Source organism: Chiloscyllium plagiosum, chromosome 22, assembly GCF_004010195.1.
Source record: "Chiloscyllium plagiosum isolate BGI_BamShark_2017 chromosome 22, ASM401019v2, whole genome shotgun sequence".
Classification (NCBI taxonomy): Eukaryota; Metazoa; Chordata; class Chondrichthyes; order Orectolobiformes; family Hemiscylliidae; genus Chiloscyllium; species Chiloscyllium plagiosum.
This window is the reverse complement of record NC_057731.1, coordinates 45130518-45145637: the sequence shown is the minus strand read 5'-3', so window position 1 is coordinate 45145637 and position 15120 is coordinate 45130518. Positions and strand designations below refer to the sequence as shown.

Here is a 15120-nt window from a genome sequence, read left to right as displayed (position 1 = left end):
ACTCACATCACCAGTTACCTCCAATTACATACTTTGTTATTTTTGATTATTTCTTCTGCAGAGCCTTATTAACTGCTCTAGTTGACATTTACAAATTATCTCCTTAATGCCTGATGAGGAACCTCCTCGAAAATCCATAGGAACCAACTGCTCTGCCTCAGAATCACAAGTGACAGATTCACCTAAATTTGTTTAATTACTCTATTTCACCAGCCATTAGCAACAATGCTAATTGTGTACAAGCAAGAGACATGATGGACCCATTAAACTATGGAAATTTTCCCAAGTTGCAAGGAGTAGGTATGTCAGAAAAACATTCATTGGCTACACTATGCCTATGAAACACCCCCAAGACAGGAACAGCACAGGGTTAGATACAAAGTAGAGCTCATCAAACACTTTTATGACAGGGACATCATGGGGTTAGATACAGAGGAAAGCTTCCTCTACTCTTAAACTGAAAGTAAAGCGACTTCTACACTGTCCCCATCAAAACTCCCAGACCAGAGACAGCAGAATGTTAGATACAGAATAAGCTTCTCTACACTCTGAACCCTGGAAACATATCAAGTTTAACTAGTGTTACATGTTTTCATTTCCATACCAGTCATTCATATGGTCATCCACGGAAGCTTGCCTTGCCAGTTTGGTATCAATGTGTGGAGAGTAACTCCAAAAATGCCAAGTGTATACTCTTACTTGGCTCTTTCCTTTTTTCATTTGTTTGTGGAATTGACTGCCAAAGCCAACATCTGTTGCTATCTCAAATTCTCATGACAGTGCTGATTAGCTGTTCTCTCTAAATTTTGTAGTCCATATGATGTCAGTTACCCACAGTGCTGTTGGGGAGGGAATTTCAGGATTTTCCTGAGCAATGGTGAAGGAACAGCGATATAGTTCCAAGTCATGTGGTTTAGGGGGAAACTTGCAGTTGATGATATTTCCATTTATATGCTACTGTTGTTCCTGAGGTCCCAATATTCATGCATGCCAATGTCCAATTTAGCTTACATTATCTTACACTGAAAAGCAGTGGAAACAAACGATTTCCAGCTGTGATGAAAAACAAATCAGCCAAGTTGCTTCATGCAGTTGACCCAAAATCACCTGCCTAACATTACGGATGTGCGTCCAGGTCAATCTTTCATATCCATGAACTACAGGATAAATTTAGTTCCACTGAAGGTAAAGAAAATAAAACTCCTTTCACCATCTCAGGAAATCCCAAAATGCTTTAAAGGGGTAGATTATATAGAACTGAGATGAGAAATTTCCTCACTCAGCAGGTTCAAAATCTTTGGAATTCTCTACAGCTCAGGCCAAAGGATAGTTAGTCATTTAATATATTTAAGACTGAGATCAATCGATTTTCATATATGGAGAAACTGGGGATATGGTGATTGGTCAGAAAAAATAGAATTTATGTATAAAGTCAGTCGATGGCATTAAATGAACAATGTGAGGCTTATTTCTTTCAACTAGGCAGCAAAATGTTTTTTGATTGTCAGAAATGGGACAGCCAACTTGCAGACAGCAAATTCCCACAGAGTAGATAATCCATTATAGTCACAGAGCTGTACAGCATGGAAACAGACGTTTTGGTCCAACTTGTCCATGACGACCAGATATTCTAAATTAATCTAGTCCCATTTGCCAGCATTTGACACATATACCTCCGAACCCTTCCTAATTCATATACCCATCCAGATGTTGTAACTGCACCAGCCTCCACCACTCCCTCTGGCAGCTTATTCCATACACTCACCATCCTGTGTGAAGAAAGTTGCCCTGAGGTCCCTTTTAAATCTTGCCCCTGTCACCTTAAACCTATACCTTCAATTTTTGGACTCTGCTAACGTGTGGAGAAGATCTAGTCTAGTCACCCTATCCATGCCCCTCGTTTTTTTTTAATATAAACTTCCATAAGGTCACCCCTCAGCATCCAATGCTCCAGGGAAATAGCAAGGCCCAGCCTATTCAGCCTCTCCCCACAGCTCAAACCCTCCAACCCTGGAAACATCCTGGAAACCAAGGTTATCTTCTGAACCTTTTTAAGTTTCACAACATCTTTCCTATAGCAGAGAGACCAGAGTTGAATACAGTATTTGAAAGGTAACCTAATAAATGTAATGTACAGCTTCAACATGTTCTCCCAATTCCTATACTCAATGCCTCTGACCAATAAAAGCAAACGATAGCACCTTCTTCACTATCCTGTCTATCTGCAACTCTACTTTCAAGGATCTATGAAGCTGCACTCCAAGGTGCAACTCTCCCCACGACCTTACCATTTGCCTTTCCAAATTACAACACTTCACATTTAAGTTAAATTCCATCTGCCACTCCTCAGCCAATTGGCCCATCTGATCAAGATCTCTTTGTACTCTGAGGTAATCTTCTTTGCTGTCCACTACACCTCCAATTTTAGTGCTATCTGCAAATTTAGTAACCATACCTCCTATGTTCACATCCAAACCATTTATATAAATGATGAAAAGCAGTGGACTCAGCACTGATCCTTGTGGCACTCCACTGGTCACAGGTCTTCAGTCTGAAAAGCAACCCTCCACCACCACCCTCTGTTTCCTACCTTCGAGCCAGTTCTGTATCCAAATAGCTAGTTCTCCCTGTATTCCATGTTATCTAACCCTGCGAATCAGTCTACTACATTTCCCTACCACTCCACGTTTACCCCTAAGTAATGCACCTAACCTACACATCCCTGAACACTATGGGCAACTTAGCATGGCCAATTCACCTAACCTGCAGATCTTTGGATTGTGAGAGGAAACTGACTCAACCATGGGGAGAATGTGCAAACTCCACACAGGCAAAAGTTAAAAATCACACAACACCAGGTTATAGTCCAACAGGGTTTATTTGGAAGCACTAGCTTTCAAAGCACTGCTTCTTCATCAGGTAGTTGTGAAGCAAGACCATAAGAGACAGAATTTATAGCAAAAGATTACAGTGATACAATAATACATTGAACAAATCTAGATAGTTACATCTTTTAGAATGGATTGCTGGTTTCGGTTCTTGATTATGTAAATCCCAGAACTTCTTTTAAGTCACATTTTCAAGATAATGTGGGAGCCAAGTTTGGTACCCATGAGGATGGCCTCAACCGGGACCTTGGGTTCATGTCACACTACAGGTGACCACACTGCACTATACATCTCTCTCACATACACACAGATTCTCTCTCATACGTACACACATACACTTCCCACATTCATACCCATGCACGCACCCTCTCACAGGCTTGTGCCCCATCACACTCAGACACTTTACCAAACTTGCATACATACTAAAACACACACTCACATGCACTCACTCACTCTGTGTCTGTCTCTCTCTCTCTCTCTCTCTCTCCCACACAAGTTTATGGGGTGAATTTGTATTTGCAGATACACTCTGTTTTGCTCAAAATAATACAGAACCTGCAAGCAATCAATGCAGATAGTGAATCCATATAATATTTGTAAATTCCACTTGGTCTAGGATTCACCAACATGATTAAGTATTTTTCTAACCTCATACAATAATCATTGAAAAAAGTAGTACTGCTTTAACCAGAGATTGAATTATCTTTCTCTGAGAACGCTATGAGTTAATGTTATTGTTTCTCTAACACCAATACATGAAACAGTTGGTACTAAGTGGCTCGCAAGTAGGAAATGAATAAAAATGATCTTGCTTTCATGCAGCACTCCAAAAATCCCAAGTCTTTCATTGCCACAGACAGAAAACAGGCTTGCACCCTGTACAGTTTAAGAAGCCAGCAAAACAAAATTTCCTCAACACAACTCAGTCTTTGCTTGTGCAGTTAACGGGTTAATACACCTTTTAGAAAGGAGCACGAAAATGAGAGTGGACACGACTGGAGACTAGAGGGATATAATAGTGCAAAGCTCACTTGTGATACCCAGCTACAGATTCTTGTCGATTATCGTGTCCAAGATTATCTGCTTAATAACTCCTGTAACATTGCCTGTTTAATACATCACATGGGAAGCAGTACACGGACCAGCACCATCTCCAACCCCTTTACTCATTTTTGTTTTGTTGTCTCATCACTGACAGGCGTGCCTTTCTAACCAGGCCTCAAAGCTCGTTTTTCATCAACTTTACAGCTTCCTCCCAGGCTGCCAAACCAGCTTCAATATACTTAACTTTCAAAATAAAACTAGCTACAAATAGCAAGCAGCATTTCAGATTTTATTTTCTCTCTGCAGCACCGAGCCTCTAGCAGGCCTGAGACCAGTGAACCAACCCCCTTTAGCTCTCTTTCTCTTCCACCCCCCCCCCCCCCCCCCACCTCCTACACACACACACACACACACACCAAACAACAAGGAATCTCCTCAGTTTCACTCCAGCCTCAGGCCTACGTTCCCACTCTATGTCTTTCAGCAGCAGTACCAAGTTAAAACAAACAGAAGTGCCAAGAATTGTGAGGAGCAATCACACACACACACACAGAGCAACAAGAAACAGTAAAAAGAAGCTTTCTTTTTACCTTGGTAGAAGCTGATCCAAGAGGGGGGCTGGGAAACCGAGAAATCCCTCCCCCAAAGAATAAAACACTTCAGCAATATAATCTTATTTATTTATTATTCCTTCAAGTCAAAGCCCTGAAGTGAGGAGGAAATGTCTGCTCTCTCTGCGAGCCTTCCCAAGTCTTTTGTTCTGTGGAGGGGGTGGGGGGGCAGGCAGCTGTCAGCAAACAACAATAGGCGTGTGGAAAGGCCCGGTCTCTCTCTCTCTCTCTCTCTCTCCCCCCCTCTCACTATGTGTCTGTGTGTGTGTGTGTATGTGGCCCTGGTTTACACTGAATCACAGAGGCTTGTGGCAGACAGCTGGCCATTCCCAGCACCTCCCCCTGCTCCCAGGCACACAATACCAGCCAGGGATCCTGGATATGACTCACCCCCACCCCACCCCTCACATCCCAAACCTCCAGCAGCAAATCACTCTGACTCCCCAGGGGAGACAAGCTGCCTCTCCGTCTGCTTGCACAGAGCTTCCAAGACAAAGAAAGAACTAACATGTATACATCTGCAAATGCAAAAGAAAATGCACGTTTAAGTAAAGGAGCTAAAATCATATCTCCTAAATATAAAAGAAACTGCATTCAGGCCTTCACAGGGATACTGCTATCAGCCTTCCTTATTACTGGTGAGAATCAAAGTGGCAAATTTATATTCTCTGTGCTGACCAAAATTACATTTAAAAAATCATAAGAGTTGATATTCAATGCTGTCTATATCAGGTCAAACTTACTTTCATTTCTGCCTCTGAGTAATAAGAAATAAATTGAAACAATTCTGAATGTTACTGTCACGTGTGAAAATGAATCAGACAATGAAATGAAAATATGCCTTTGTCTTTAAAAAGGTTCTTGCAAAAAGAAACAAATGGAGAAAAAAAAGATAATGAAATTAAAATGGCAGTCACCCATTATTCATCTTTTGTCAAGATCTAAAATTGTTCTGTTTTCCTTCGCTCATATCCTTGCCCTGAAAATTACATCTGAGCAGCCTCGTTTTCTAAATTTAATCCAGCAATTTTTCTTTCCTATCCAAGTGACATTGCCATTGTGCAGCCCGAGGCTACAGACACAGTGACAGAAGCAGACCTGTTTCAAATCCACCATATCCATCGCCCTTCACTGATCAATATTCACTGAGCCCACTCCAAGAAATCTATTCACTAAATCCACCATCAATATTCATCCCCACCAACATCCAGCCCTCATCCTGATCAACCTCCACTGACACCATTAATCGTTCTCTCCAGATCACTACTGTCAGTCATCAACTAACCCTCCCTTTCCCCAATCATTATCCAGTCTTTGTCTTATCATAACCACCAACAGTTCAAACCAGTCTTCATCCAGCAAGCTCCACTCTCGTCAGCTTTCCAACTTTAGCTGAATGATGTGCAACTATAAAGCTCATCTGGGTGGACCATCAGGTACTGCTGTGATGCCTCCTATGGTTGCTTGCCCTCTGAAATTCATTAATGGCATTTGCAGGTGAAAATTAGCCACTGGATTAAGTGAGAGACCAGTTAGTAGTTTGGGCTTATAGGACCACATCAACTTAGTTGCTGAGGACAAATTCAATTAAAAATAAGGGGATGTTCCCCTCCCTTCTGTTGCAAAGATCACAGTAAAACTTTCAGAAAAGAAAAGAATCAAATATGAACATGTAAATTGCAATCATATTAGGACATTATAATCACAAAGATACATATAAAATTACTACCTTCAAAATGTGACATACAGTACAAATAATTAAAAAAAAACAATCTTTAGAAGAAAGCCATCATTTTGTGTGACTTTGTCTGACCTTGGAATTTACAAGCAACTGTCAGTCTATGAAGAAACAATTATTCCTCAAATTACCTACAGGAAACCTGACCTTCACCTAACCAACAACATGCATTTATGTAGCACCTTCAACAGAGTAAAATGTCCCAAGGCACTTCACAGGTGTGCATCACTTACAAAGACTTAGTCAAGGAAGTAGATTTTATGGAATATATTAAAAGAAGAAAAGGAAGGTAGAGAGGTGGCGATATTTAGAAAAAAACGTTCCAGACCTTAGGCTATTGGCATTTAAAGGTACAGGCACAAATGCTGGAATGGTTCTCAATTGGAAATATAGGAAACCAAAGATAAAGGTGCAAGGAGATCTGAGAGTTGTAGGAGATTACAGAGATAGGAATGGAGTGGGATTTGACAAAAATAAGAATTTTAATTTTGAGATATTGCTCGATTGGAATTAATGTAGGTTGACCCCCAAGCTTGCTCCACCAATCAATCAATAGGACCATGGATGATCATTGACCTCAATACCCTAATCCTGTCCTCCCCCAATATTCCCTGATTCCTCTGGCCAGAAGAACTATATCTACCTCCTTCTTGAAACACAATGTTTTGGATTAAACACGGAGCATAGGATACAAGCAGCAGAATTTTGGATGAGCTTATGTTTATGGAGGGTGCAAATTGGAAAGCTGGCACAAGACCATTGGAATAATACAAGTCTAGAGGTAAAGGCATGGATGTAAGTTTCAGCAGCAGACAATCCAAGCAAGACAGATACAGACAATATGATAGAGATGTCAAGTGACAGAGCAGTTCTTTAGCAGTGGATTACCACACTGCATGTTACATTCTAGTGTATTATAATGCTATATTTTAGCAGCGCAGTGCTCCCTAACTTAGTATAATCACTGCTACAAGTGGATCTTCTCCACAGAATGGGCGACATCATTTGCCAGGAAGTACATTTTACAACATGGGATATTTAGCCATTGATATCAGCTCTCAGAGACCAACTGATCAGAAAAGAAGGGTCACTGGGCACAAATATTAACTTTGCTTTCTCTCCACAGAATTTGCCAGATCTGATGAGTTTTTCCAATGATTTGTTATTGTTTCTGATTATCAGCACCTGCAGTTCTTTGTTTTTTTTCCCCTTATGTCCAATTGTACCGCATTAGATGATCAAGCCCTAAGCTTGTGGCGGTGGTGGTTGGGCCAGGAGGTAGGGATCAGTTTGCTCAGTTGGCCAATGTTTGATCCAGAATGATGCCAATGGCTCAGGGTCAATCACTGTACCTGTTATTATAGTTCATGGAGTGCTATCTCCTCAATTTATCCCATATTTGCAGAGAATGCCACCTCAAGCTAAAGATATACAACTGTATCACTCTAAAGTGATGTTGACTCTATCAGCAGCAAGTATAGGATGGACAGAAAGAAACCTTTGCTCTTAGTGGAGGGATCGATAACCAATGGGCACAGATTTAAGGTAAACAGCAGGAAACTTAGAGGGAATTTAAGGAAGAATGTTTTCACCCAAAAGGGTGGTAGGTATCTGGAACATACCACCTGAAAGGGTGGTAGAGGCAGGAACTATTATACTACTTACGAAGTAGTTAAGATGATCACTTGAAGGCCATCACGTAGAAGGCTACAGAACAAATGCTGGAAAATGGAACTAGAACAGATATATATTTGATGACAGGCACAGACACAATGCACTAAAGGGCCTCTTTCTGTGCTGTAAAACTGTGTCTCTATGAGAGAGAAACTTATTTTCCATAAAATAAAACAAAGAACTGCAGGTGTTGGAGATCTGAAACAAACAAAAATTGAAATTGCAGAAGAAGCTTTACAAGTCTAGCAGTATCTGACAAGAGAAAACAGAGTCAACCTTGGACCTTGGACCTTTCTTCAGTACTAAAAGCAGCGAGGGAAAGGTGCTACTTATGATGATGGCATGATGTGGGGTGAAGAAATGGAAGAAGTGAGTCTTCAGCACTCAAAATTGAGTCTAACAATTTCAGAGCATGAACACCCTGTTCCTTAGCTATTACCTACTTGCACAACCCCAAGTCCTAGAATGAAGTGGTTTGATTTCAGTACAGTCAATAATGTAAGGTGCTGCATTTTGGAAAGACAAGTCAGAGCAGGACTTATCCACTTAATGGTAAGGTCCTGGGGAGTGCTGCTGAACAAAGACCTTGGCGTGCAGGTTCATAGCTCCTTGAAAGTGGAGTCACAGTCATAGTGAAGAATGCCTTTGGTATGCTTTCCTTCATTGGTTAGAGCATTGAGTATAAGAGTTGGGAGATCATGTTGCGACATTGGTTAGGACATTTTTGAAATATTGTGTGCAATTCCAGTCTCCATCTATTGGAAAGATGTTGTGAAACTTGAAAGAGTTCAGAAACGATTTACAAGGAAGTTGCCAGCGTTGGAAGATTTGAGCTATAGGGAGAGGCTGAATAGGCTAGGCCCATTTTCCCTGGAGCATCGGAAGCTGAGGGGTGACTTGAATGAGGTTTATAAACGAGCAGCATGGATATAGTAAATAGACAAGGTCTTTTCCCTGGGGTGGGGAGTCCAGAACTAGAGGGCATGGGTTTAGGGTGAGAGGGGAAAGATATAACAGTGACATAAGAGGCAATGTTTTCACACAGAGTGGTGCATGTATGGAATCAACTGCCAGAGGAAGTGGTGGAAGTTGGTACAATTACAACATTTAAAAGACATATGAATAGGAAGGATTTAGAGGGGTATGGCCAAGTGCTGGCAAATGGGACTAGATTAATTTAAGATATCTGGTTGGCATGGACGAGTTGGAACGTAGGGCCTGTTTCTGTGCTCTATATGGGGACTCATAGTCCCCATTATCATTGATCTAGCATCACTTCTTCCCAGGTCTATAAACAATCCCTTTGTCTGCCTATCCATTTCTTTGTCTCTTTCCCTCACTGTCTCTCTCGGCTCCCTCTCCACCTATCCATTCACTCCTTGCCTTCCCCCTACCCCCATGTTAATCAGCTTAAATACCATCTTTTCCTTGTTGCTTCCAGTTAAACCCAAAATGCTAACTCTGTTTTTCTCTCCACAGATCCTGCCAGATCTGCTGTGTTTCTCCAGTAATTTGTTATTGTTTGCTTCTTGTCCTATTTGGACGAGGGTTAATTACTCTAAGTGGGAGAGGGGCGATATTAGATAGCATTGTTGCCAGTGCCCCCCTTGGACAGATGGAGAGTGAAGGAGAATCCTGTTTCTAGCATTCAATTAACCACAACTACATTGTCGGAGGCACAGTCTTTTGACTGAGGTCTCATCTGCCCGCTCAGGGACATATAAAAGATCCCATTCTGAAGCAGAGCAGAGGGAGTTCTCCCCAGTGCCTTCCCTCAACAAACATTACTGAAAACAGATTGTCACACTGTGCTCTGTGGGGGTTTGCAGAGTGTAGATCCCACATTACAACACATACTACACTTCACAAAATATTTCTTTGGCTGTAAAGCACTTTGAGACATCCAATATTTGTGAAGAGTGCTATATAAATGTAATTCTTTCTTTCATTCAGGTTACATACCTCCAGCATTGTACTCCTCCTCCATGACTCCAAAACAGCTCCTGCAACAAGTATTCCTTTCAACACTTTTTCAAAATTTAATTTGCTCAGTGTCGATTTGTCTTTATCTACTATTGGACATACAACTGTAATGGCTTCCACCGTTCCAACTGTTGACTGTTTCAGACTACAGATAGGGTGATGAAGGGGTGGGAACAGGGGTGGGGAGCAGGGGTAGTTGAGTGTTTCTGTGTATAGGACTGACTACCCAATTGGGTACTATCAGATTAGTATTTGCACCACAGAGGTAGGGTGAGTAAGCAAGACCACAATGGGGCCTCCGGGCTCCAACTTCTCACAGACATTGAGCTGGAAAACCGCAGGCAGAAGCCTGGTCCGTACTGATAACAGTTCAATCATATTGCTGTATCTCAATTACACAATGGCATAAGTAGTGCAAGCGTGGTAGGACAACCTAAAAATATATATATAAATAAATAAAGCGGTTAACATTTGAGTATGTGCAGATTACATGCAAGAGTTACTGTTTTCAGTTTTGCTTCTGAGTAAACAAACATTCAGGATGTCCTTGTTCATTCTGTATTTCTCATCACTCTAATCCCACAGCAATGTGATTGACTCTTAACTTCTCTTTGAAAGAGGCTCACTGTCAACGTTTCAGGGAAAAATGGATGGGCAATAAATATCAGCCAGCAATGCACAGATCTCAAGAATGGAATTTTTAAAAATATAAATTGAACATAGAAAAGTACAGCACAGAACAGGCCCTTTGGCCGACGATGTTGTGCTGAGATTTCATCCTAATGTAAAATATAATAACTTAATCTACGCACCCCTCAACTCACTGCTATCCAAATGCATGTCCAGCAGTCACTTAAATGTCCCTAATAACTCTGCTTCCAACACCACAGCTGGCAACGCATTCCATGCATTCATAACTCTCTATAATGTAAAATATAATAACTTAACCTACGCACCCCTCAACTCACTGCTATCCAAATGCATTTCCAGCAGTCACTTAAATGTCCCTAATAACTCTGCTTCCAACACCACAGCTGGCAACGCATTCCATGCATTCATAACTCTCTAGGTAAAGAGCCTAACTCTGACGTCTCCTTTATACCTTCCTCCTAATATCTTCAAACTATGACTCCTCGTACCAGTAAATCCTGCCCTGGGGAATAGTCTCTGGCTAAATTAGAATGGTGCTGGAAAAACACAGCAGGTCAGGCAGCATCGGAGGAGCAGGAAAATCAAAGTTTCTGGCAAAAGCCCTTCATCAGAAATAGAGGTGGGGTGCCTGCAGAGTGGAGAGATTTTCTTGCTCCTCTGATGTGCCTGACCTGCTGTGCTTTTCCAGCACCACTCTAATCTAGATTCTGGTTTCCAGCATCTGCAGTCCTTGTTTTTACCTAATAGTCTCTGGCTACTGACTCTGTCTATTCCACTCATTATCTTGAACATCTCAATCAGGTCTCTTCTTTTCCTCCTTCTCTCCAGAGCGAAAAGTCCAAGCTTATTCAATCTTTTTTCATACGGCAAGCCCTCCAGTCCAGGCAGCATCTTGGTAAACCTTCTTTGCACCCTCTCCAAAGCCTCTGTATCTTTTCTATAGTAGGGCGACCAGAACTGGACACAATATTCCAAGTGTGGTCTCACCAGGGACTTGTAGAGCTGCAGCAAAACCTCGCGGCTCTTAAAACTCGATCCTCCTGTTAATGAAAGCCAAAACACCATATGATTTCTTAACAACCCTATCCACATGGGTGGCAACTTTGAGGGATCTATGTACTTGCACACCCAGATCCCTCTGTTCCTCCACACTGCCAAGAATCCTGTCTTTAATCCCATATTCAGCATTTGAGTTCAACCTTCCAAAATGCATCACTTTGCATTTATCCAGGTTGAACTCCATCTGCCATTTCTCAGCCCAGCTCTGCATCCTGTCTATGTTGCACTGCAGCCTGCAGTAGCCCTTGATACTATCGACGGTACCTCCAACCTTTGTGTCATCTGCAAATTTACTAACCCACCCCTCAACCTCCTCATCCAAATCATTTATAAAAACTACAAAGAGCAGAGGCCCAAGAACAGAGCCCTGCAGGACCCACTCAACACTGACCTCCAGGCAGAATACTTTCCATTTACAACCACTCTCTGCCGTCTGTCAGCCAGCCAATTCTGAATCCAGATAACCAAATCTCCCTGTATCTCATACTTCCTGACTTTATGAATGAGAATTGAGATATGATTTTTCAATGTTGTATTTCCCTGTGTCTCAATACATTTTGAGTTTGATTTATTCTTGTCACATGTACTGAGCCACAGTGAAAAGTATTGTTTTTCATAATATACAGTCAGATCGTACCATACAAAGTGCATCAGGATAGCAGAATAGAGTGCAGAATACAGTACTACAGCCACAGAGAAGGTGCAGAGGGAGAGATCAACTTTAATACATATGAGAGATCCATTCAATGTCAGATAACAGAGGGTAAGAAGGTGCTCTTGAATCTGTTTGAACGTGTTTTTAAACTTTTATACCTTCTGTCCAATGGGAGGATGGAAGAGAGTATAACTGGGGTGGGACAGGTCTTTGATGCTGGTTTCTTGAGGCAGCAGAAAGTATAGATGGAGTCAATGGATGGAATGTTGGTTTGCATAACGGATTGGGCTGTAGTTTCTTCTGGTCTTAGAAACAGCAGTTGCCACCACACTGTGATGCATCCAGACAGGATGCTTTCTACAATGTATCTATAAAGATTTGTAAGAGTCTTTGTGGCCATGCCAAATTTCCTTAGCCTCCTGAAGTAGAGGCGTTGTTGTGCTTTCTTGACAGTCGTCTCGACGTGGGTGTTCCTGGACAGATTGTTGGGGTTAAAATCAACATTGTTTTTACCTGGACAGATTGTTGGTGATCATCAGTGCGAGGAACTTGCCAGTCTCAACCATCTCCACCTCATCACCATTGTCACCGACAAGCTCTTCATTTTGCCAATGTTGACGGATAGATTGTTGTCTTTACACTATGCCCCTAAGCATTCAATCTCTTTTTTGACAATTCATGTATTTCTATAATACATATTCTATCTCGTTGTTGTTTGAGATCCGACCTATAACGGTGGTGTCTTCAGGAAACTTGTAAAGGGAGTTGGGGCAGGATTTGGACGTACAGTCGCAAGTGTACAAAACATTATAGTAGGGGGCTGAGTACGCAGCCTTGCATGGCACCAGTGTTGAAGATTATCATAGAGGTGTTTAGTCACCTATCCTTACTGATTGCAGTCTCTGGATCAGGTAGTCAAGGATTTAGTTACACAGAGGAGGGAGCCAAGGCCTCGGCATTGGAGTTTGGAGATGAGCATGTTTGGAACTATGGTGTTTAAGGCAGAGCTGTAGTCAATAGTAGGAGCCTGACATAGGTATCTTTGTTATCCAAATGTTCCAGGGATGAGTGTGGGGCGGGGAAATGGTGTCTGCTGTGGACCTGTTGCACCAGTAGGCAAATTGCAAAGAATCAAAGCCATTTGGTGGGCTGGAGTGAACATGATGCAATGACTAACCTCTTGAAATTCTTCATTATTATGGAGGTCAGAACCACTGGATGGTAGTCATTGAGACACGCCACATGATTTTTCTTTGGCACTGGGATGATGGTGGTCTTCTTGAAAAAGGTGGGCACTTCAGATCATAGTAAGGAGAGGTTAAAGATGTCTGTGAATACTCCCACCAGCTTGTCCACACAGGATCTGAGTGCATTGCTGGGGATTCCAACCAGGCCAGTCACTGTCTGTGGATTCACTCTCAAGAAGGCCAATCTAACGTCTGTAACATTTACTCAGATAAATGCAATGACAAAGTTATTTAAGGATGACATAGGAACAGGTGGTCATTCAATCCATTGAGTTTGTACTGTCATTCAGCTAGATCATAAATGGTCTGGACCCGAAATCCATTTATCCTTTTTTGCTCCACTTCCCTTTCATGAGAAACGGCAGGCCTTTAACTTATCTATCCAACTTTTTCTTCCACATCCTTCAACCTCATTCAGCTTCCCACTCAAATATCCCACAATCTTATCTACCAACCTTCTCCCCATATTCCTGTATCCATGTATTTTTCCAGACAAATATTAGTTTCTTGGCCCAATTTCCAATACCCACTCATGGACTCATGAGCAGAGCAATGGCAGATGGAATTTAATTCTGATAAGTGAGAGGTGATATATTTTGGGAGGGCTATTAAGGAAAAGAGAGTTATACAAATGAATGGTAGGACCCTAGGGAGTATTAAGGAACAAAGGGACCTTGGTATGAAAGTCCACAGATCCCTTAAGTTGTCAGCACAGATAGACAGGGTGGTGAAGAATGCAAATGAGATGCCTGCCTTCATTAGCTGGGGCACAGAATATGGGAAGAAGGAAGTCTTGATACAACTTCATAAAACATTGATTAAACCACAGAAGAAATTCTGTGTGCAGCTCTGGTCACCACACTATTGGAGGGATGTGATTGCACTGGAGAGGATGGAGAGCAGATTCACACCCCAGATTGCCTGGGATGAGAAGACTCAGTTATGAGGAGAAACTGGATAAGTTGGAACAGAGTCTGGGTGGCAGGATCTGATATAGCTATATAAAATTTAGAAACCATGAGAATCTTTTTCCTATGGCAGAAGTGTCTCATACCAGACAGCTTAAATTTAAGTTGAGGTGTAAGTATTTTAGAGGAGACCTAACGAATGTTTTTTTTATAATTGGTAGAAATATGGGATGTGCGTTCTGATAGAATGGTGAAGATAGGTACACTTCCAACATTTAAGAAGCATCTGGATGAGCATTTTAAATACCAGGGCACAGCACACCATGGAGCAAGTACAGGTAAATGGGTTGTTTGTTGGTTATGGTAGGCCAAAACACCTGTTTCTATGCTGTATGACTATGACTCTAGAAGCAAGAGTGATGTGAGGAAAAAATAATTTTCAAACAGTGAGTCATAGAGATGTACAGCATGGAAACAGACCCTTCGGTCCACCCGTTCATTCCAACCAGATATCCCAACCCAATTAGTCCCACCTGCCAGCACCCGGCCCATATCCCTCCAAACCCTTCTTATTCATATATCCATCCAAATACCTCTTAAATGTTGCAATTGTACCAGCCTCCACCACTTCCTCTGGCAGCTCATTCCATACACGTACCACC

General features: G+C 41.8%; 1 protein-coding gene across 3 annotated transcripts in view; it reads right to left on the bottom strand.

The window, feature by feature from the left end:
• Nucleotides 1-15120, bottom strand: part of ldb1a (LIM domain binding 1a) — a 97932-nt gene that overhangs the window by 52474 nt on the left and 30338 nt on the right. The window contains exon 1 of one of the 3 annotated variants that reach the window (XM_043712934.1): nt 9918-10151. The exons of the other annotated variants lie outside the window; for them this stretch is intronic. Within the exon in view, the coding sequence (XP_043568869.1) occupies nt 9918-9942 (25 nt within the window). The 5' untranslated portion in view covers nt 9943-10151. Of the gene's footprint in view, nt 1-9917; nt 10152-15120 lie in introns of those variants that run through there. 3 annotated transcript variants of the gene reach the window in all.